Source organism: Malaclemys terrapin, chromosome 9 (genome assembly GCF_027887155.1).
Source record: "Malaclemys terrapin pileata isolate rMalTer1 chromosome 9, rMalTer1.hap1, whole genome shotgun sequence".
NCBI lineage: Eukaryota > Metazoa > Chordata > Testudines > Emydidae > Malaclemys > Malaclemys terrapin.
Window position 1 is genome coordinate 75,180,557 of NC_071513.1, and position 24,865 is coordinate 75,205,421.

The following is a 24,865-nucleotide window of genomic DNA, read 5'->3' on the forward strand; positions in this document are numbered from 1 at the left end:
GGCGTTGACAGAACATGTTGGAGTGAGAAGTGGTCATTCCTGGAGTGCATCAAGAAGTGCAAGTTTACTCTCTTCATTCTACAAAGTTACACTTTTTCAGTATGCTCTGGAAGCTGTTGTTACATATATAAATGTCAAAATAGAATTTAAAGTTTATGCTAATGAAAAAATAATACAATTATATTTATGGCTTACTAGAGTTCTCAGGTCTTTAAAATTGGAAATGGGAAAGCCTGATAGTGTTCACTTTGCGGTTCTTCTCTGTTACTCTCCCACCACTCCATCTTACATTTGAGGGGATGAAATGGGCATTAAATAAGTGTTTTCTAATGTGGGAAAATAACGTAGCTCTTAAGGAAACTGAGATAGGTAGAGAGGAAGAATGGTTTTCTTTGGGCTTCCTAGACTCTTTTCCTCCTATATTCCATGCCACTTTCATAGTGATACTTTACTGGGACGGCATCTGTGGCACCTATGAACTGACAGTCCAGAGATTTTGAAGGCAGTCTTGATGATGGTGTGAGAAAGTCTCCATATGCTTGAATTTCAGGCGGCAATTCCAAGGATAGATTACTTTGTGGACCACTTTTGTTGTAGGCTCTTTGGTCCAGATTTAGGGTATGGTGATTTAATGCAAGGTGTATTAAATGAATGTCAGGACATAAAACTGTGTGTGAGTGAGGGTAAAACATGAAGAAACAGAGGTATTGTCAGGACACCAAGGAACTCATCTCTTCCCCACCCAGTACGGACTGGAGTTTGGAGTAGATCAGGAAATCTTTTCCATGGGCAGAGCCCAATAAAGTGATCTGTGCAGTTGTGTATACTGTGGCAGGGACTTGTAGCCTGTGCTAGGGTATGAGCTGTGCTGCACTGGACATGACTTCAGTACATAATACCCAGGCGCTCCATGCCCATACACCAGTGAAAGAGAGACAGATCAGGCACTTACTGGGAAGCATGAGCTCTGTTGGGCTTCAGCGCACAGCAGCCAGGCTGGTGGGAGTGTTACAGACAGACTTGGGCTTACTAGCACATACGAGTTCCAGTGGACATGGCTCCAGTATGCAATGCCAGGGACAATCTATGTGAGCAAGGAGACACACCAGGCACTGAGTGTCAGGCTTGACTCCTGTCGGGCACGAATTCGGTGTGCAACAGCCAGGCCGTGTGTGTGCGCATGACATCAGCCACACAGCGCCAGGTGTGAGCTATGCTAGCGAGGTTAGCAATACACACTAGGCACACTTGCCCTGTGCAGAACGTGGAATTAATGTGCAATAGCCAGAAGAGTGCCTGGACACGGGTTAATTGGGATAGATTCGGGCTGCAACACAAGCACCCCGCGTGCGCGAGACAAAGACACACACCGACCCGAGGCACTGGCTGGCACATGCGAGCCCAGCCGGGCAGCTCCGCGCCGGGGACGGACGGGCAGCAGCAGCACGTCCAACGAGCTGTTTGCTCCCTCGGGCCACAGTGCCAGGGGCAACCGCGCCCGGGACAGGCACCTTCCCACGGGGCCCTGCTGCCAGGCGGGCAGGGGGTAAACACAACATGGCGGCTCACACTGCGCCCCGTCCGCCCCGAGCTGGTTCAGCCAGCGGCTCGGCACAGCGACCTGTGGGGCTGCTGCTGCTTCTGAATCTGTTTGCGATGGGGGACGACGCTCCCGCCCCTCCCGACCTGCCCGGCTCTTCCTCAACGCGCGCCTGCTCCTGCTCCACGCCCCCCTCTCCCTCGCGCGCGCGCGCGACGGCCCCGCCTCTTTTCCGGGGATAGGTGTGCGCGCGCTCCCCCACCGTGGCAGAGCCTGTGCGCGTGAGGCTCGACCCCTAGTGTAGGAGGGAGGGGGCTGCTCGGGGGCGCGCTTAGGCTCCGCCCGACGCGCGCGCGCGTGCGGCGGTGGCGTGGCTCCTCCCCGGGGCGGGGCGGTCCGGGCCGGCGGGCTCGCGGCGCCGCCCCCTCCCCCCTACCGTCCCCCTCAGTAACTTGGCTGCCTTTTATCGGGCGAGCGGCGCGGCGGAGAGTTTGCTGGGGCTGGAGCTGCGGCGCGAGCGCGGAGCGGCGGGGAGGGGGGCCCCGGTCCGGGACGATGCTGCGGCTGGTGTCGCTGAAGTTGGGGCGGCTGTACCGCTACGTGAAGCTGGCGGTGCTGGGCAGCCTGGCGGCGGCGCTGGTACTGAACACGCACTCGCTGCTGGCCTCGCTGCAGCGCAACGAGCTGTCGGAGCGGCGCTTCCTGCAGCTCAATAAGTGCCCGGCCTGCTGGGGCACCAGCTGGTGCCGCAAGTTCCTCAACGGGCAGCTGCGGCTGGAGAGCTGGGGCCGCCTGCGCCTGCTCGACTTTCTCAATGTCAAGAACGTCTACTTCGCGCGCTACGGCGAGCCCCGCGAGGGCAGCCGTCGCGTTGTGCTCAAGCGCCTGGGCTCGGCGCAGGAGCTCGCCGACATCGACACCAAGATCTGCCGCCGCGCCACCGGCAGGGGCCGCTGCGACCTGCTGCAGGCCCTGCACGCCACCGAGTTCGCCAGCATCAACGGCGACGTGCGGCTGCTCACCCCCGACGTGGTGGAGGGCTGGTCGGACCTGGTGCACTGCCCCTCGCAGCGCCTGCTCGACCGCCTGGTCCGCCGCTACGCCGAGACCAAGGACTCGGGCAGCTTCCTGCTCCGCAACCTCAAGGACTCGGAGCGCATGCAGCTGCTCATCACACTGGCCTTCAACCCGGAGCCGCTGGTGCTGCAGGTAACGCCCCTCCCCCTCCGCGCAGGTCCTGCGCCCCACCCTAGCTGCCCTCCCTCGTCCACGCGCAGCGCTCCGGGCAGGGGGTGGGTGCGGTGCTAATCGCCTCCCGCGGGCCCAGCCTAGTGACAAAGGTCGGTGCTAGTCTAGCCATTCTGCTTTCCTTGGTGCTGCAGGAGCGTGTCCCGTCTCCTTCCCCGCCTGCCCTTTGCCCGGCCCTGCTGCCAGGTAAGTGCCCAAGCGCTGGTCCTGGCCGAGCATCGTCTGCGCCTCCTCTCTGGTCACGTTGCCAGCAGCGCCTTGGGTGGCTGCTTTGCCGTGGCGGGAGAGCAGAGCTGTGCGTGTCTTGAGGAGGGCAGATGGTGCAAACCCTCCTGGGAAACGTAGTCAAGGGAAGGCGCTAACACCACGCTTCATCTTCCCCCAAACGCTCTCTCGAACAGTGAGCTGCCTTCCAAAAACTACCTTGACACGCCGGGGAAGGAGCCTGCGCTGCCCCTGCTGAGCGACACTGGGCAGGGGTTGTGTTGGGTGTTTGGTTTGTTTTCTCATTTCGCTCTTTCCCCGAATATTCTCCAGAAGGGACTCTCCGCTTTAGCACCCCTCCCCCTTATTTTGTAATTGCTTTTTAGTGGTGGGGAAACATGGAGATTTCATTCTCTTTTCACTGCCCCGCCTCCCATGGAAAGCTTTCTTCTTCTATTCTATGGCGATCATCTGAGAGGGTGAAGAGAAACCGCTATTCTGCAGGTAGCAGGCTTGGCAGCACTGTTGTCTACGTTTAAAAACAAAAAACGGGTAGTGGTATATTTATCCCTTTGTCTTGTTAGTAGATAGCTTTAATCCCATGCCCATATCACATTAATAATTTGAGAAGTCCTTAAACTTTTGTCAGATGAATACTTTAGCTGATCAGTTTCTTGGGATCGGGTTTAGTATACATGGATTGGGACATCTGTTCCTTTTTCATAAACTCTCTGGTTGTTAGAGTCCATCTCAGTGTTTTATTAGGATTTTCACTCTTCACATAAAGCTCTTTAGTTATTGTTTTGAAGTAAAACTCACATTTACTGCAATATATGACTAGTTCTGTCTGAACCGATCAGATAAGCCTGATGGTAAAGCAGCACTCTAAATGACAGCTCTTTTTAGCTGTTCTGTGCTTTAATTATATCTAAATAAGAATAGAGTTTTACATGCTTTCGCAACTTGGCTGACAAGAATGTACACTGAGTCAATTTTTGAGAAACTTTGATTTTGATCCAACTTTAGATGCAAATTTGTGGAAAATTAATAATCTCTTGTTTGTGATAGTAGTTGTTTTGTCTTGCATAAATACTACTTAAACTGAACAGTTGCTGCCCCTTGTTTACATTAAGCTATCAACACTATTGTGAAAATTCTAAGTATGCACTTAGAAAGTTACTGGAGTTGAATTTTGGTCCAGTCGTTTTTTTCTAACCACTTTGTCTTTTACTGTCCTTGGTTTCACCTAATTAATGCCTAAAGGAGGAATTTTGTAAGTGGATTTTAATACAATAAACACATTATCATAAACCTCTGGTATTTTGCTAGATATCTGGCCAAGAAGCATCCAGTTGATTGTCAAATAACCAGTGCTGTGGAGATTGGCTTTAAGTTCCAGTAAATTTATTTACTAATTTCTAGAATGCTCATTTAAGAAAAGGTGCATGCATTTAAATTTATTTAGAGGTATCATGAACTTGAAATGTAGTTACCTTTTTTAATGGCTTCTTTTTTGGATCACCCGTTCAGTCCACCTGGTGATTTCTCTGATTTTACAATTGACTGATTATATTTAAGATGAGTTTTCCCTTCCTCTTTCCTGTGAGGAAACACCTACACAGAGGGGAGCACACTGACTACATAGTGAAATGCATTAGACAGAGTGCTGTCAAATGCATCCAGCAAATAGACTTAAAAATTAAATAACTTTTCCTCTGGCCTTTCAATTATAGTGTAAATTGTAACAATAGTTTTAAAAATTGGGCAGAAGTGATTATTTTTAGTTGGTGTCCATTTTTAACTTATGGCTTTTGCTGTGAATGTAGATGGTGGTATACCAAGTCTACTTCTAAATGTTTTTGCAAATGTAAATAAAGGTTCACTGTGAGTCTTAATTTTGAAAGTTAGTGCTACAAACAAAGAAATGTGATACTTACACCACTTAGTATCAGCTTTAAATGCTTCCTTACACAGTCCTATCACATTCCCATCAAATAATTTATTTTGAGTTTTGCAAATTTTAGGAAAGGCGAAGTAACTTCCTGGATGACTGAACCAATTAGACTTAAATGTATCAGCATTTTAATGGCAGCAATTCTGGAAAATGATTGCAGATCCAGTTTAAAATAATGAAATATGTCAACACTTATGCATACGTAGCCACACTAAAAATAGTAACTTGAGATTTCTGGATAAGTTCTGTATTGGAGGTTTTTATAAATTATGTGGCCTGTTAATCATGGGATACCCTGTCATGTGGATTTTTACAGGAGTGAATAGGATAGACATAGATTACTAAGATTTTTTTTTCCTCCCCCTCCCAGTTGCCTAGATTTTACTTTAAAGAAAACAAGCTTTCAGATTTTGATTACTTTATAGTGCTAGAATTCAGTAACTTGTACAATTCTATAACTTTGTTTTTGCTTTTAAAAGCAACTTTCCAGAGAGAAACTGTCCTGAGGACAGAAACCAGTGAATGTGGAATAGTGTGAAAACAAATCTTTCCCTATGTCCTGTTGATCATATTTACTGATGACAACTTGACCATTTCTGTGAATTAGATACTAATATGTATGTGTTGTAACTGAATTTTCTCTTTTGAATTATGACCAGAGGATGGATGAAGATGGTAACTTAGCTAGTTGAATTCATGTGTTTTACCCAGTATTACATAGACAAATTTAACCATGTGGAATACTAAAGATACAATGTCAGTACGTGTCTAAGGAATTAAACATGACATGCTGCCCACGAAAAGCACACATTGCCTTTAATTCAGTGTACATTGTTGGCCATCTCTTTAACTTGATCTGAGAAGAGGAAAAATAATTCTGTTTCGTGGAGGATTTTGATATTTGAAACATAGTTTTGTTATCATTTGGAACACCCTCCCTGCCCCCCAACATTTCCAAATCCTTTCTGAAAGGGAATGGAGTACTGGCTCTGGGGAACTCCATCTGGCAGACAGCTGTGGAGCTGCTGACTCCTGGAACCTCGGGCTGCCGAAGAGCTGGAACCTCAGAGCTTAGAAGCCACTACTTGCAAGGCTTCCAGCTCCCCATCATACCTGGTAAGGTGTGTAGGAAATGGGATTCTGGGAGCTGGGATTTGAGGGCAGCCTGCCTGGTGAGCTGTCGGGGAGCTTAGGAGCTGGGGAGCTTAGGAGCTGGGACTCCCGGGGCTTCCAGATTTTCAGCTTCTGGTCAGTCTGTCAGGCTGGCTGGCAAGATGCTTCCATTGGAACTCTACCTGTGTTAGATCGCAGCTTTGTCAAAATTGAACTGTCTGCAAGATGTTTCAAATTCTATGAATTGGCATTCTCCATCAGAAAACAGTCTGTTAGAGTAATTCTGTCCAGTTTTAGTTTCAGCAGCATTGAAAGTTCATAAAATTAGATCTTTTGGAGATCTTGGATGCTCTTTCAAATCATAAAAAAGAAGCTGTCGTTTTAAGGGAAAACTCTAACTTGGAACGTAACAATTGTGTTTATGTTAACTTTTTGAATTAACTAGACTTCACATCTAGCTTTCACTTCACTCTTTTCAATTTTGATAAGTGCAGTTAACAGAAGAATATTAACTGGGGAAAAATATAGGTAAGAATTTCTGTTTTCTCGATCATGAAACTTGTACTGTGACAGCAGCATGTAGGAGATCCTTCTTACTTCGTAAGAAGTAAAGTTGTGCTGCTCTCAGATGTGTTGAAAGGTTTGGCGGTTTTTATTTTATAAAGCTAAAATATTCAGTACTTGTTTTTATTGCACTGGGTAAAGAAGGAGTGGGAGTGGGAATTGGAGATTTGTTCTAAGAATTGTTTCTCTTCTTGGAGGATTCCCCGTTGTATATAAAAACTTTGAAGTGCTTAACAATAGTAATCAATGTTAGCTGTTTGTTGCCAGACAGTACAAAGGAAGACTCTGAGAAATGGTGTTCTGTGGGTTATCCCCTGAAAAACTGTCTCTGCTTAATTTTAATATGCACAAAAAGCATATTCATCTTCAGGTGGGGGAAATGCTTTCAGTCTCAGATCTCTGCATTACTGATCTGTGCTTTTTCATTAACTTATAGCTGTAACTAAATATAAACGTTTAGTCACTGAACTTAGATTTATAATGGAAAAGGTGACTTTAATCATCTACTAAATCTAGTGACTTGGGGGATTATAAAACTTTTTATCAGAGATTGGAAGCTTAGCTGGAAGCCTGTTTGGCATATGGATTACTCCTAAAGTGGCAGTGCTTATGAAATGCATACTGTCACAATTGACTGACAGCTTCTGCTTTAGCCAGTTTGAAGGTTCTGCTTTACCCTTCAGTTAAGCGTGGTACACTTCTGTACAAGTTAAAGAAGTTAGGGAAACACCACTTAACGTAATTTAATTATTGAGGTCTAATGTGAAAATACTAATGTTTTTTGCAGTAGGATGATTTTACTTCATCCTTATTAGTACATCTTAAACAAGCTTTTCTAGACTATTTTTGATTCACTAATTCATGCTAATCTTTATAGTACAACAAATTGCAGCACAACTGCATATGATTTGGTACAGTTTTACATCTCTTCGGAGTACCAAAACAGTGTTATCAGCTTCACTGACTCTTCCATAATATGTTCTGTGTTTAAACAATAAGAAAGGATTTATCTGGTTAGAAGTTGCATGTTTCATCCACTTATGTGGCAGGTTGAGGAAGAAATTTTAGACCATCTAAATAGAAATTGTATTGTTAACACTTTCATAAATATTTCATAAATAAAGGCATTCATTTGTATTTTGCTTGTTCTGAACAAATACCAAGATTGCTTGTTTGTTTTAATGGTTTTTAGTGTCTGTCTATTGGTCTCTGTTGTTGTTGTTTGTTTAGTTTAGACTTAGCCTTAATATAAATTAAAATGATACTGTTAAAACCAGATACCCTCTGTTCTGACTCAGTCTTATCTAACTTGTTTCAAACTCAAATGAAAATTGATTCCAAAATATTATGGGTAATATTTGTCAGGCTTGCAATCTAGAGCTGATCAGTGCTGTCTGTTGAATCCTCAATATGGATCTCATCCACATACCCTTACACTGCAGAGCTTCTTGCAGGATGGGAGCATATCACTATATCCAGGGAACTTTGTCCTAGGTCCCCCATCAAATGGGTGTGTGGAGTAGATATATTTTAGTGAAGAGCAAATAACCTGAGGGAGAGTCTCTGCTTTCATTCATACCTGCATCAAGTGATTTTAATGTGCTTTGTTGCATATATGGGGGGGGGGGCTTATTTGGGCAGGCTCGTGGGGAAAAAGTCACAATATCAGTATTTTATTTTTATAAAAAGTACTATCTTGAAAGGCTATTATCTTGATGGTTAAAGCTTTTTTAAACAGGCATGCACACTTTTGTGTGGAATTGATGGCATTTGAGTGGATGTTTTTGTGCCAATCATTGATATATGCACTCTTTTTTTCCACCTCATCTAGTAACTCTGTAAAGTGGTTCAAGAGACTTTCCATTTTTACACTGCTGTATAGGCAGAATCCAAGCATTGAAGCTAAGTGAGTGGAGATTGGTGAATCTGGCATTTATTTCTTCTGTGGCAGCTTCAAGCGCATAAATTTACTTCTAAAGACCGCAAAACATGTACCACTGAGTTTAACTTGCGTAAGAATAACTTTCAGACATAGGATCAGGATTGTTTTTCATTGCACTGAGTTTCAGCCATAGTATTTTCTAGCTTTTGCAAAATTTGAAATGAGATCTTCTCCTTGAAAAGCAAGATACTTCGGTCACATGGATGCAAGCATCCACAGATTTGATTGTCTTGATATCCTTAAGAACTTAAGAATCCTTGGATTCTAATGGCCCCTGACTTAGAGTTTCTGTAGTATATGGCTTCTCTACATTGTGTTTTTTGTACCAGTGAAATTACACCAATGTAGCTGCCTCATTGCAAGCGACAAATGCTCCTAGGTCAGTGCAACACTGTGCTGCCTCCTACATGGGGCTTATGGAAAAGATGCAATGGGGTACTTGATTTCTGTTCCTGAAGGGGATGGACAAAACCACACTGTATTAATGTAGATTACACTTGGGTGAGGAAAATTTACATGAAATAAGTAACTACATCTTTTCTGACTAACAAGTGTTCTTTTTATAAGGTAAATACTATATATTTTGATAGTCTCTTCTTTTTTAAAATAGTGCTTGAAAGTGGGTTTCCCACTGCTATTAAGAAATCTGATTAGGAACATCTAAATTGTTAGATGGAGTGTCTTGGATGTCACCAGTGGGAAAAATACTAATATATTCTCTTACACTATATATTGCCTTAATCCTAATTTTTGTCAGTGAATCTGTATTAAAAATGCACCTGTTAAACAGTTGATTAAATGCTTTTCTTGGGTCTGCTATTGTGACTGAGTGTAAAATGTGTGCTAGCAAGTGTCTCAAAGTTGCACACTTTATAACCAAGTAGGTGTTTTAGAGCTGCGGGCAGAAGAGCTTTTTAGAGTCATGCTAACCCTATTTTGTTTAGCTGCAGATCTGACAGTAAGCTTGCCTTCAAACAAATATATTTAATTATATAGGTGTACCCAATACACCTCTACCCTGATATAACGCGACCCGATATAACGCAAATTCGGCTATAATGCGGTAAAGCAATGCTCCAGGGAGGCGGGGCTGCACAGTCTGGCGGATCAAAGCAAGTTCGATATAATATGGTTTCACCTATAACGCGGTAAGATTTTTTGGCTCCCGAGGGCATTGTTATATCAGGGTGGAGGTGTACTAAGAATTCAAGCATTTAGTTCAGAACTGTGCTATTTGTAGTTCAGTAGTTAGAGATTCTAGCAACCTTTTTATTTAGCTTTTGTTTCTAATGGTAGCTAAACATGTGCAGTGGGAATTCTGTTTTTATGATTTGTATGCATTTTTTGGCTTTTAAAGCAATACAAAGTGAGATTTTTTTTTTCTTGTTGTAGTAGACATAATGATTTATTTATGCAAATATTTTCAAAAGGTAATGAAGTACCAAAAGTTACACCTCTGCTTAAAAAGAGGACAAATCGTCACTCTAGTTAACAGTTCTTGTCAAAATCACAGTGAATCTAAAACTGCTGAATATTACACTCATACATTTTTTTTTTTTATCCCCTTCTTGTGCTACTGATTTGGGTAATGAAGTGTAGATGTGGCCATTACATGCCAGTTGGAAAGGAGCCAGAAGCAGAGAGCTTGTTTGTACATGTGCAGATGTTGGCAGGAGTCCCTCTACTCTTGTCAGAAGATCGTTTTGTTGCCACAAAGATATAAATGTAACTGTTTTACAATATGATGTGTGGTTATGTTTGGAAGATTCACTTTTTAAATACAGCAAGCCAGTACTAGAATCTCTTGCATGAGGCACTGATCATGCTGAACCTCATAGTAAGTATGTGTAGGGTTTGAAGACCAGTTTGATGCTATGGCTAAGAGAACTAATGTGATCCTTGGATTTATAAGCAGGGGAATCTAGAATAGGAGTAGGGAGGAGGTATTGCCTCTGTATGCGTATGGTATTAGTAAAACCATTATTAGAATTCTTTGTCCCCTTTTCTTTAGAAATCATTGAGTATGGGGCTGAACTCATGGCTAAAGTGGATACGCTCTAAGAACCTTTTCAATGATTGCACAATGATAAAATGTCTTGTACTTAGTGAAAATCTATTAAAATCAGTTAAATTGTGTAAATTAGAATTGAACACAAACTGCTAAAATTTCTTTTTTTGTTAAATGTGAGTAAATTCAGGTTCAGATCAGTGCCTGCAGTAGAGTGCAGATCCAGATGCATTGGTGTGGGACTGGAGAAATTTACCATGTGTGTATACAATCCAAATGTTGACTGTAAAAGATTAAGGGTGGACTGGCTTAGCAACGAGATTCAGGGGCAACCCCTTAGTAAGTAGCATTGGGCCAGCCCCCTGCTGCTGTTACCTGAGCTACTGGGAAAGTGAGAGTGTCCCAAGATTTTTACATATGCTGACCCAGGACTAAGCTATTGGCTCTTTTATGGCCATCTGTGGTAGGTATATTATGAATTTTTGTAGCTCCACGATTCCCACAGCTGCTGGAAGGGAGAGGTAGCTGTCGCCCCTCTTTGAGAGCCTCCTGGCACCTGCGGTGTTGTGAGGTATCCCTTGTGCTAATCCTCCCCGACTCTTCTTTGGTATGGTTGGTGTAGAGTGGGAGGAGGAGCAGGGCCTGTCCTGTGAATAATTAGCTCCACTTTGCTGCAGCAACAGCAGACTGATTCTTGGTATTTACTGTGATCCAGAGTTAAAGCAGCAATGACATTGGCCAAGGACTTGTTAACTTCATTTTCCTGGTGTTTAGCAAAACCATGAACAGCAACAAATGCTAAAATGGCTATAAAATCAAGAAGACAGCACTGCATTGGTGGCTGGGCATTACTATGGTAATCTATTTAAAAAGGCAGTGTACTTAGAGTGAGGTTAGCACTCACACTCACACATGGTGTGTGTTTCTGTCTCTCTCTGCCATGCTGTGTCTCCTCCCTCCATTCGTGCTGCCCCCCCAGCCCCCCAGCCTCTGAAGCAGCTGCAGCTCCGGGACTGGCAGGCTGCAGCCCTGCTGCTTGGCCCCGCCCCCCAGAGCATGCTGCAGCTGTGCCGCCCGGCCTAGCCCGCTGGAACATACTACGGCTGCACTGCCTGGTCTGGCCCACCAGAGCAGGCTGCGTCTGCATTGCCCAGCCTGCTGGAGCAGCTCCAGCCAAGCCAGAGACATCCTCCCTGGCCCTCCCCAGATAAGGTGGGAAGGGATGGGATGGGAAGAGTGTGGGGGTCCCGGGCTAGGGGTGGGGTCATGTGGGGGTGGTCATAGGGATAACTCCCCTGACCCCCAGCTTCTCTTCCCCTCCCCCCCCAAAAAATGTCCCCATCAGTTGCTATTCCGACCTGTCAGGGTAAGCCGCTGGTGCGCCGGGACACTTTGTTTACTTAGGTTTACCTTCCTGCCTGCGGACGCTCGAGGTAAACAAACCATCTCGGCCCACCAGCGGCTTATCCTGATGGCCTGGGAGCCAAAGTTTGCTGACCCCTGAATTATAGGGTCGGCTTATGAACGGGTCATAAAAAATTTCCATTTTTACTTATCCATCTTGGGGGTGGGGTTGGGTTATAAACGAACTGGCTTATGATCAAGTATATATGGTAACTACAATATTAAGCGAGGAGTTACTGTACCTGCGCCCCTGTAAGCTCTGTAGTGTAGCTATAAACTTTAAACTTTATCCCCATTTTAAAGTTACTGGAAGTAAGTATGCTAAGAGCAACCCTTCAGGTTTTGGACTGATGACATAAACTGTTAGCTGGAGGGAACATCTAAAGAAGTCTGTTATTACTTGCTTCCTGAACACTCTGTAGCTTCCCATGGACCTCTGGTTAGAACCAGGACAAGTTGCAGCAACTGACATCATGTGTGCATTACACCAGCAGGTCTGTCTATTTGTTTCGTCTTCCTCAGGATGCTCTATCCCTGCCAGGATGAAGCATCTCTCTCAGCTTTCAATGTGGGATATGACAATGTGGGATACCTGTGAGTGTGACAGCTGCCATCTTGGCCAACACTAAGCCAAGGACAACCAGTGACCTCCAGAGCTAAAGTCATCACTCTTTACAGCTTGTCTTAAAGAGCCAGCTCTCACCTCAAGAGCCTATCAGACTCGCATCCTTTGTGGATTGGACATGGGTGTGTGTGCATAACACATACTCTGACTAATAGGTTATACAAGCAGACATTGTTACTAATGACTGAAATGTGTATTTTGGTGATTTCTTCCCATAGTTAAGTTTAAAAAAAAAAATTTTTTTTTTGAGGTCTTCCATATATGAATCGCATGTATTTTCCCCCACATAGGTCAATCACCTTCAGATCCGTAGCTTAGACCTTTGCTTTTTGAGCTGCCAAAGTAATTGTAAGACCCTTGTATGGCCGGCTGCTGAAGAAGGACTTGGCATGCACTTTCCTAGTGGGAAACCTTTGCAGTAGATTATATTAAAATCCAGGATTCCTGATCACCATCCCTGACTCTGAGGAATGTGTTTTATAGTGGTTAGAGATAGACTAAGCAGACTGTTTTGTGTCACTCTGAAAGGCATCTTGATGCAGTGGATAAGATCGGGGTTTGTCGTGTTAGAGGCCTGGGTTCTCTGCCTGAAATGACTGTATAAGCTCTCTGATAACTTACTTAAAATGAGGTGGGGGCAGGGACAAGTATCCAGCAACTCCTCCCTGAGTGCCTTTTAGGTTGGGATTCATGGCCTTCTCCATTTAAGGAGAGAGGTGAATTGCATTGGAATCTGAACTCCAGATCTCTTTTAAGCTCAGAGAACTATCTCAGTGCCTGGTACACCACCTCCTCTCCTGAACTGAGTGGTGGTGGTGGCTGTGCTGTGCTGGATTTCAAAGAGGCTTTTACAAAAGAAAGGTTTAAAGTTCCTGTTAAACTGAAATCAGTAATGCAATGCAACCTTAGATGCTGCTGCATAATAGTTCCATTCAAGGAAACTGATGTTTTTTATCACTATCTGGTGACGTAGTTATGGTAGCAGTGCTAGAGGTATAGCACTTACAACTATTATTTCAGAACTATTAAAATTTAGCTGGAGCGTGCTTATTCTCAGTGAGTGCTGTGGTCTATAATTCAGTTTCTGACCTTAATATTAATTTTGGATTTTTTTGATGCCTAGTATTCAGTACTTATTGCAAAAGCGTTAAGTAGCTCATCTTGGTCTTGCATATTTGAAGATATTTTTAATTGCATGAAATGTACCCAAACATGCACAAGTTATTTAACAACTTTTTGTATTGTTTTCAGTATGCCCTTACTACCTAGACAGTTGTTGTTTTCTTGAGAGCCTGTACTACACAATACTGTCCATATTACTATTTCCATTTTAAAAATCTGCATACATTGAAATAAACTAAGATGGAGGATTAAGGGAAGATGGAAGAATGGAACATCCTAAATTTTGTTGTACACCAAAATATTGGTTAATTTTTTTTCTGTAAGGTTCTCAAGGAAGACCAACAAGAATCCTATCAGATCTGGAAGAAACAAAAGGGAAAGTGGAAGAGAGGAAGTCTAATTAATAAGAGAAACTTAATGTATATACAACACAAAGCAAATAGTTCATAAGCTTCTATTTAAAGACCTGGGTTACAAAACAAAGTAATTTTGTGAGGAAAATATGATCACAATAGTGCCATAGCAGGAGTCACAGTATATAAAACACCAAAGGCAAAAGATAATCAATTCTGACATAAGAAAATATACACACAAAAGCTAGATGCTAGTTTAGAAATAATATATGTAGGTATTCTTGATGGTTTCAAAATGCAAAAATGTGTTCTGGTCAGCGTAATCACCTGTTGTAAATATGAGTCTCAATAGTCTTCAATCTTGCACACATTTCAACGTGTTAAAATATACTGGTGTTCCTCTATTTACTCAGTATTAACAAAAAAAAAAAAATCTGTTCATATGCAGAGTTTTCCATCTGATGAGGGCTGGCCATTTGCAAAGTACCTGGGAGCATGTGGAAGAATGGTGGCCGTCAACTATGTTGGAGAGGAATTGTGGAGTTACTTCAATGCACCATGGGAAAAACGAGTGGACCTAGCCTGGCAGTTAATGGAAATAGCAGAACAACTGACGAATAATGACTTTGAATTTGCACTCTACCTCCTTGATGTCAGCTTTGACAACTTTGCAGTTGGTCCTAGAGATGGGAAGGTTATCATTGTAGATGCAGAAAATGTTCTGGTGGCCGACAAAAGGTTAATCAAACAGAGTAAGTTGTTCTTCCTCTCATGTCCATCCTGCTTCATGTTTTACAATTTGTCTTAAAAGAATATGAAGCTGTTGTGAGTTTCTGAAACAGAGACTTCAGTTACTACACTATTTGTAGAATTAGATCTATAACAAAACTATAGAACTTTCACATACTTGTAGAAATCAAAATTAACAAGTGCTCAGGTATATACAAGAATCGCCTGAATTCTATATTGCTTGTATTCCTGATATACAAATACACAAAGTGGAGGGGCAAAATTACTTGATGCCTGCTAATCATGCTTAAAAGTAGTTGTTGCAATCCTTCTTTTTTTTAATGGTTCAAAGTGGCTTCACTCCAACTTTTCCCTATAATGGTATTTTTCCTGTGTTTCAAACTTCCTTTTCCTTCTGTCTCAAGTCATGTGCTTTTTTCCCCTTTATGTTGTGTTCTTTACTTGATTCAGCGAAGCTTCTCTCATTTTATTTATATATAATGTAATATCTGAATTGGGGTTACTTATGCGCTGTTCTTGGTGACACTTGGGTTGAAGCAAACTGGCTCCATCCCCCAGCTACTGAGTGAAGGGATAGTGCTGGGATTCCAGTTATCCCTTGACTTACAACAGCCTCCAGCTAATAGGTATCTAACTTGATATCCTTTCCCTCCAATAACTCTCCAATAGCTATAATGAAGAAGGAACATTCTATTTCAATTTCTTGGTTCCTCTGGCTTGCCCATCCTGAGTCTCCAGGCTGCTGCGACGATGGAAGCCACTGCTATTCTATCCCTCACCAATCTCCTGGCTGCCATGAGAGACAGGATGTCTGTTGTTCTACCCTTATTCCAGACTCTGTCTTTTGGCTCTCATTTCCCGTAAATAGTGTCAGTGACTACCTCTGCTGAACTCAGAACTTAACCAAGCAGCAGCCAAGAAAAATTGACCAGAATCTCTTCAGTAACACTCTGATGCAGAGTTCCGAATAGCAAGAGTGAAAATTTGTCCATTTTTTTGCAAGCTGCAGAAACAAAAGGTGGCAATAGAGGCATTGAATAGTCAGGCTGTAGACTTAGACCGCATTACATTGGTTTATAATTTCTTCAACTGAATAGGTGAATTTTACAAGTCTGACTGGAATCCTTTAAAATAAAAACTTAAATTCTACAGGAGTTCATGGCAGTAGCTCAAAAGACTTCTGTTTGCCCAGGATGTGTGGATTTTTCAAACTTTGCAAATATAATTAATATCATTGAATTAATTTCTAGATTGTAGAAACTCTGTGCAGTCTTTCAATACAAAGCAATATTTCTTTTTAATAACACTCACTAGTCCATATTTCTCATAATGTATTTAGATCAAATCCCAGTAGGGGATGCCAATAAATCCTTTTAATATGTTGGATATCCCACTGTTTCAGTACTGACTCCACAAACTCAGACATGTGTGCACACAGATTTTTTTTTTTTTTTTTTTTCCTCCCAAGCCCAGTAATGTTTAGGTGTGGGGAAATATTTTTAAAATGCTATTGCAAACTTCATGTCTCACTTTGTTAATAAGGTGTCTAGTTTTCCTTTTTGGAAAATTGGGACAGTGATGAAGTTTTTGTATTATACTTTTGAGGTGACAGTGTCTACATTTTGAGGCTGGCCCAATTAGTCTTTGGGGTTGCTTCCATAGCAAATTCATACATGGGGTCCATAATCTATTTGTTTAAGTATTTGTTTGTAGGCCCCCAATCCAATTACCTCAGTATATGAGTGTCTAGTCTTATTTTTCTGTTCACCTCTCAAATTTTGAGGTAATTTAATTAGCTAAATTTGAATCAACTCTTTTCTTATCTTTTGAGTTTGCCTTTCATTGCGTAATTACTTCAGTGGTTTTATCACAGCCACCCATTGGCTTGCTGTCAGAACAACAGTGTAAGTGCACCACAAATGTAAACTAACTATTAGACCAGAGACTGCTTTCCAATAACACTGGTTTGTCTTCTGTGTACATCAGGCAATACAGATGCTTAAGGGCTCCAAAATGGGGGACACAGTTGATTCCCCCTCTAATAAGAGGAATTGTCTCAAACCAGGCTATAGTATGTAGCTTCCAGGGGGAAGCTTGGTCCTATATAAGTTCTTCCAGGAAACTCTGAGGGAGCTGCTGTATACTGCTGAATCTAGAATCGCTCAGGGCAGCTATTTCCCATTTGTAATCAAGGTAATTATTTTTGTCAGAGGCAAACTTTCTGTTAGACAGAAGTCTCTAGAGAAGGAAGGTTGCCAGGATACTGTTGCAACGCTTGTCAAGAGTTCTGCTATGTATACCTGAGCAAAGTGTAGAAAGTTTGATTTTTTTCCTATTTATCACTTTATCACTTAATGCACCTACACAAACTCTGGATGACTTTCTGGACTTCACTTTTTTTTTTTTTTTTTAAGTTAGCTCTTAAGTTAGAGTTAAGTTTCTTTAAGTTAGAAAAAATTAACACCTATCTAGGGAGGAGGACTCAGGTCACTTTTCTTCAGATATAAATGATTTGTGGGGGATGAAATCAAGGCTTTTAAAAATTTATAATTAAGCCTTTTTAGATCTACAATATTTTTGGTTTCCAATGAAGTTCTACAGGATCTATATAGTTAAAATATAGTACTTGGGGGAGAAAGCCATCAGTGTGTTTTTTCTTTTTTTATGAGAAACTAGATTCTGTAGAGTAATTATAACATCCTGCTGTTCACTGCTTGATGCCTTTTAGCATTTCTAATGATCCTTAAGATATTGTTAAACTCTAAATAAGTGGAATTTATAAAGTAATTTGTAGTTTTGTACTTGTAGAAACATTAAGATACGTCTAAGGACTCTTGAAATGCAGGTTACAGCTAAAAAATGTATGTGCAAAAAAAGGTTTCCTTACAAAAATTTAGCTAAGAAATAACTAGGCAAGTTGTGAGGGATAATGGCTTAAATAATTGTATGACATCAGGCAGAGACTTAACTTGGATCTCCCACATCCTTAGTGGGTGCCTTAACCACGAAGCTATAAATCATCACTGGGGCGGTGACTTTGACTTTTAATTATTTTTGAGAAGTAGAACAGCTTCAAGAAGAGAGATTGGGGCCCATACCCAAATATCCCATAGCCCAGTGGCTAAGGCACTCTCCTGTAATGTGTGAGAGCAAGTTCAAATCTCTTCTGCACATTAGCAGAAGGAGAATTAAACCTGGATTTCCCACATTTCAGATCAGCATCCTAAGCAGTGGGCTAAAAGTTATAAGGAGGGCACCACCAGCTCACTTCTCTTCATGCTGTTTTGTGAATCTAGTCCTCCTTTGCTTTTGTTAAAATACCCGAAATTGAAATAAAAAATTGAGTTGGGTTAACTGTTTTTGTTTTGACATTTTTCTTTAGTTTGGTCATATTTGTGAATGATTTTAGGTCTACTGAAACTGTTCTTTTTGGTAAATAAACTTTGCTGCTAATTATTATTACTATTTATTATTATTTTTGCACCTGGCTCTAGTTACTGGTTTCCTTCAAACTAAGTCTTTAGTCATATTTTGTATTAAATGTACTGCTTTCCTTCCATCTCACCCACAATATTTTGCCATCTTTGTTTTACAGATAAACCTGAAAACTGGGATGTATGGTACGAGAGCAAGTTTGATGACTGTGATAAAGAAGCTTGCTTGTCCTTCTCGAAAGAGATTCTTTGTGCTCGTGCCACTGTGGACCACAATTACTATGCTATTTGTCAGAACCTTTTATCAAGACATGCCACCTGGCGTGGCACCTCTGGAGGACTACTTCATGACCCTCCAGCTGAAATTGCCAAAGATGGCCGACTTGAGGCCTTGCTGGATGAGTGTGCCAACCCAAAGAAGCGATATGGTAGATTCCAAGCTGCAAAAGAACTACGTGAATACCTTGCACAATTAAGTAATAATGTGAGGTAGTTCATGGTGAACTAATCACCTTTTTGTAACACTGGCTAAAACACTATCGCAAAGACACATGGAAAAATGAGGTTTTGAACTCACATTCAAAAGAAAAACTTTTTTTTTTTTTTAAATTAAACTATCTGATCAATTATATAAATGCCATAAAATATTATGGTGTTTAGAGGATGTTCCTCTGTAAACAGACAAGGTACTTATCTAATTAAAACTTGAGCTACTATTGACTGTTCTCCCTGATTGCCTAAGGAGTGGGTCAGATGAGATAAGACTGTGATAGCTTAATTGACAGCTTGTCTGTCAAGGGGTACTTTACATAAAACTGCATTAGTATCACAATTTTGTGAAACTGATGCTTTTACTTGGAAAGTCAAGTTAGACTGATGGCCTGTTTTAAAGGCTTTTTTCCGGATGTCATTGTCTCATTTTTGTGTTCAAACATCTTACTGAAGTGGCATTTACATACATGCAGGTAAATCTAGTTGTCTGTTGCATTGTTTCAAATTTAACCAGTTTTATTTAATACTGTGCAGTATATTATTACTATGAGTGCAGGATTCCCATGTTTACAGTCTAATCTAAGTTTACCACTGTATCTTACTGTGTGTATTACATTTTTAAAAAGGATAGTCATAAAGCAGACTCAACTGTCGTATATGAACCATAATACATTCATATTTGATTTTTGTAGTTCTGCTGTTACAGGTATCACTTGATAATGTAGTTACTGTACAAAACTTCAACCTTCCATGCAAGTATGTACACATAGCCATTCAGCAGGGAATCGTTTGTATGAGCAAACAGTCATTTTTAACTTGAGGGGAGAATATAGTAAAAATCAGTAGGAATTGAGGGTAGGTTAAAAATAAGATCACTAGTCCAGTATAGTAAAGCATAAACCAAAGAAAATGGTTGTGTATCAGTCCCTAGACTAGTCCTAAAGCAAAATTATGTACTGTAGTAACACTAATCCATTGTGAAAATTCAAATTTCAGTGGGTCCTTAGTTACTCTTGGAGAAACTTTAAGCTACTAGTCAGTGGAGGAAAATCCAAATTTAAACTTAAGAAAATGCTTAGCAGGCTAGCATTTGTTCTGCTGAATTCACAATGTAAAGAAGTTTACTGAATGTTTATCCATCGGTTTAGTCGTTAAACTGACTATGCCATGTTTGTGCTAGAGACCTTGCTTTGAAATAAGTTTTACTATTTGAATTGCAGTAAAAATGGTCTCTTTAATGGTTAGTGTAAACCTGCGATTGCTCCCATAAATAAGAATTTGCATAAAATATCAACCACTACCAAAATGATCTACTTTCTTGGAAGATTTTTGTTTTTGATTTTGTTTATACAATAACTACTGTAGTGTTTCATTTACCTGAAGTGTCAAAAAATTCGACTCCTAAGCAAAGACTTGTAGGTTTTTTTTTCGCCTGCAGCAGTAACAAAGGAAAAAAGTAATAGTTGTAAATTAACCAAAACCATGGTATTAAACAATTTGGAATGAGCTGGGTATGCATGACCATTCATGACAAAGTCAGCATGGCTATCAAATACTACTGCAAAGACAGATGGAAATTGCTGCTATACCAAAATTGCTGTAGAAGCAGGGTGAAAGAAAAAAGCAAATTGCAATTCAACGCTGATTGGTTCTTCTTTCTCAAAGCTGGGGAGTGTGGGGGGAGGACGTACCGCTATATAATAATGCAAAAGTTTTCTGAGATTTGTTAGATGAGTGTATTAATGACTGTTTTGCACAGCTCTAGATTTTCACTTTGAATCCATTTTGCATATGTAGTCATACTTTACTGCAGCTCACTTGTCTTAATTTTGTTTTCAGAAGCTAATATGACACTTACAGCTTTTATTTTCCTATTTGCTGTTTTTTGTTTTTGTTTTGTTTTGTTTTTGCTGTTGGAAGACCGTTTTACCAGCTGTGCTGCAACCTCTTTCCCTTCAGATATGGGTCTTTAAATAGGCTTTACACTACTTTTCTGTCAAAATACACTTATTTGCAGAAAATACATTGAAAATTTGAGATTAAATAACACTAGCTGCCACGCAAGCCTTGTATCAATTATGTTGATTTTTAAACACCCTGCACATTTTCTGATTGAGTTGTTTATTAAAGGGTAATAGAAAACACTGCCAGCTCTGATTAGTACTTGAGGTAGTCTTGTAACTACTAAATGTCCCTGGTTAGATTTGGTTTAAGGGTTATAGTTCCCTCTGAAATATATTGAGAAAGCTGATTCGGAAAGGAATCTAGAATTTAAAAAAAAAAAAAAAAAACCTACAGGGAAAACACTTACGTGGAAAGCAATAAATTTTGTTCAATTTGCACCTATCAGATATTTATTGTACAATGACAATTTATATTTTTAGTCATTGCCCATTAATATTGATGAACTCTTGGTGAAATATTTTTGAATGAGACATTTGGGGTTTGTATGTGCATTAAAATTGTCTTTTGTACTGTAAGTTACTGTTTAATTGGAATATTTTATCAAAATTGTCTTCCTGTGCCTTCATATTACACAAAGTTGTTTCTACAACTTTTAATGATATTAATAAAGAGTACTTTAAGAATCTCATCTCAGAATTTCATTTTCAGATCAGATAGTTCTTTAAGATCAATATACAAATGTTAAAGAATAATCATGTGTGGAGGAAGATTTCTTCTTACTATTGTGGAGAGCACTGTATTCCAGCTTTCCTTGGGTTAGGAATTATTCTGTGGAGTTTTTTTCATCATCCTGAATAGCTCAGTTACAGTAATGAGTTTCCCTTTAGAAATACTTCCAAGTGAGCATTATTTTTCCTCATAGAGTGCTTCTTAAATTATGGCACATCTTCTTCTGTTTTTCAGCTACTGAAAAAGTACGCTAGAATTCAAAATTAATGAGGTGTGGGGTTTGTTTTGTTTTTTACTGTCTCAGCGACAGTACCCTTGTTACCCACCCCAAAAAAAAACGAGGGCACCCCAGCTATACCCTACCGAGGGCTCAAGGAGTGACCCAATCAATTTAGGCACCCGCCCACCCTTTTCCCTTCTGAGGGCTCAGGGTGTAAAGTACCTATCCTTACACACAGGCTCAGGAAGAAACCTAGTCAATTTAAGTACTTGTCCTTTCCCTCGGGGCTCCGGGCTTTACCGGTCTGTGGAACCTTTTCCCAGGGAGAGAGCTTTACACAGCTGTGCTCTAAATATCTATTTATTAGCAACACACATAGAATACATATGCCAAGCAAATCTCTTATGCTCACCACTCCCAATATAGAGACAAAATTCACCCAATGGCCAGTCAGGATCCTCTCGTCTGGGGGTTCCAGCGCTAACTCTGCACGTCACAGTTGTGCAGAGGGGTCAGAGTTCTAGCAGCTTGATGTTAAATTCCAGTCCGGAGATGGTTCCCAAAGAGCATTTATTTGTTGTTGCAGTACATAAGTAAAACCAGCTACCTCCTTTCACTTCACTAACCCTATCACATTATTCAGTCCCTCTAGGTAACACAATTTTAAACAATCATGCACTGGCACTTATGTTTTCTCCTCCCTGCTCAACCCTTTTTACATTTTATTTCTTATGCCCAAATTGTAACTTATGACCTTCTTTTTTTGTGCAGATGGTCAGTATAAATTTACTGGTCAGAGCTTATCTATTCTACCAATTCTTGGAGTCTTTCTGTTTCCTCCCTAAACTTCCCAGTGCCTGGGGTTGTCTGCTTTACAGCCCTTGGTGTTAACTCTTGTTAGGGACATTCCTGAGGTGGGGGCACCTTAGCAGCAGTGGAGCATTTTTTCCTTAATTTTAGTGGTGAAATCCCTGAGTTTCACCCAAGGCTGGTTTAGTATGGGGTGAGTTAATTCTCAGGCCTACACCTTGGTTCCCTGGGAACCACACCTGGGCTTCTTGCCTCCCTGTTCCCTGCCGGGAGTGAGGGGGAAGCTAAGCGGGGCTTCTTGCCACTGGGGAGTGGAGTCCAGCTGCCCTGCCTAAATGCCCTGAAAATCCCACCAGGTGCCCATCTGTATCCTAGGGTGCCCAAATAGCTTTGACAATCTGTCCCAGTTAGATCAACTGCTAGTCTGACTGTATACTTAGGGTACGTCTATACTTACCCGCTGGTTCGGCAGCAAGCAATCGATCTTCTGGGATCGATTTATTGCGTCTTGTCTAGACGCGATAATTCGATCCCGGAAGTGCTCGCCGTCGACGCTGGTAATCCTGCTCCATGAGAGGAGTAGGAGGAGTCGACGGGGGAACCTGCCTGTCGGCCATGTGTGGACCCACAGTAAGTAACTTTTAAGTTTGAACTCAGATACTTTATTCACGTAGCTGAAGTTGCGTATCTAGTTCGAAGTGGGGGCTTAGTGTGGACCAGCCCTTAGTACTTCATTCAGTTACCCTAGTATTTAGGCCCATAACTTGTGTATAATTAAAGCATATCTACCAAAAAGACATCCTGTCTTGATTTGAAGATTTCAAGAGATATTTACCATGTCCGTGGATAGTTTGTTCCAATCCCCCTTACTGATTGATTGGCTTTGTATGGTGGTGGTGGTTGTTTGTTTGTTTTTTTTAGAAAACTAGTTTTTAATAATAATTTAAAAAGTGTAGTACCAAATTAAAGTGCATTACATCTATATAGTTATCTTTATCAACCAAACCTGTAATCTCAAAGAATTAAATCAGGTTTGTTTGAGACATATTATCCATAAAACAGTGTAAACTGGCATTCATCATATTCTCATCCATTAATTCTTAACTGAATCCTTTATCAGCTCTTCCATTTTTGCCCAGGATTGATGTCTGGCTAATCAGCCTACAATTATCTGGATTATCTTGTACTTTTTAAATATTGACACAATATTAGCACTCTTTCAGTTTTCTGGAATTCCTGCAGTATTTAAAGAGTTATTTAAATATGAACATACGTAGATCAGAGGTCTCCTGAGCCAACTTTTTTAGGACTCTTGGCTGCTAGTTATCTGGGCCTGACATAAAAATGTTTATCCCAAGTAGCTTAACATCCTCACTTTCTAATCTACTGGAAAGCAGTTAATTGTCCTTGTGTGATATGGATAGATCAACATGCTTTTTACCAACTATGGAACACATTTATTAAACACTGCTTTTTCTGCATTAACAGTTCTATCTTTTTCCATCTATTAATGGGCCTGTAGCATGGTTAGAAATTATTTGGTACATGATCTACTTAAAAATCCTTGTAATAGTTCTGCTAGCTGTGGATTTTTTTCCTTCTGAGGTTGTTAGCTTCCCTTATCAATTGTCTACACTTCGTAGTTTATTTATAGTGTTTGTAATCTACTTTGCTTGTTTTCCATTTGTTGTTTTATTTTTAATAGCTGCCTTCACTTCCCCTCTTAACCAGGATGGGCTGTTTAACACTCCACAAAAACACTCTGTGTGGCACTGGTGTACAGTACTGTGTGACTGAAACTTGTAACATTCAGAATAGGGCTGTCCATCTCTGGATATTAAATGTTCTGCTCTGGTAAATTTCTTTGAAGGTGGAAAATCATACCTAATTTATGTCCAAACAGACCATTTTCTCAATAATCTTCATTTTAGATGAAGAGCTACAATATAGGTAGGTTCTTCAATTTCAAAGTGACAAATCAAAGACTGCTACATATGAAACTCTGGAGTTTATCATTCAGGCCTTGCTAAACATTTTCCTTACATGCTTCTATTGAGAGCGTTCTCAAAAAGGGGTCAGGCAGATAACACATGTATAAAATCTAGCCATATGAGGCAGATCTGAATGAGAAGTCTAAACTATTTGTATCTTAGAACATAAGAATAGCCATACTGGGTCAGACCAAAGGTCCATCTAGCCCAGTATCCTGTCTTCCGACAGTGGCCAATGCTAGGTGCCCCAGAAGGAATGAACAGCACAGGTAATCAAGTGATTCCTCACCTGTTGCCCACTCCCAGCCTTTAGCAAACAATATTGTTTGGCCTTAACTCAAAGATGGGAAGCAGTGGCCATCTACATCTCCTGTGTTAGCTGATTACTTTGTTTTTTGACATTTAACTCACTTGATTTGTTTTTTTATCATTTTAGAACCCTTCGGGGGGACACCTT

The 24,865-nt window shown here is 41.0% G+C and overlaps 1 protein-coding gene across 2 annotated transcripts; it reads left to right on the plus strand.

Annotated features, from left to right (window-relative positions):
- The first annotated feature begins 1,978 nt into the window (after positions 1-1,978).
- DIPK2A (divergent protein kinase domain 2A) lies at positions 1,979-21,333 on the plus strand. Of its 2 annotated transcripts, none has more exons than XM_054039527.1 (3): positions 1,979-2,749; positions 14,526-14,829; positions 18,423-21,333. In XM_054039527.1, exons 1-3 carry the CDS (start codon positions 2,096-2,098, stop codon positions 18,752-18,754), a joined length of 1,290 nt encoding a protein of 429 aa, XP_053895502.1. In that variant the 5' UTR covers positions 1,979-2,095; the 3' UTR covers positions 18,755-21,333. The 2 variants fall into 2 exon arrangements, with proteins under 2 accessions (XP_053895502.1, XP_053895503.1); XM_054039528.1 differs by lacking the exon at positions 1,979-2,749 and adding an exon at positions 2,853-2,974.
- The last annotated feature ends 3,532 nt before the right edge of the window (positions 21,334-24,865 follow it).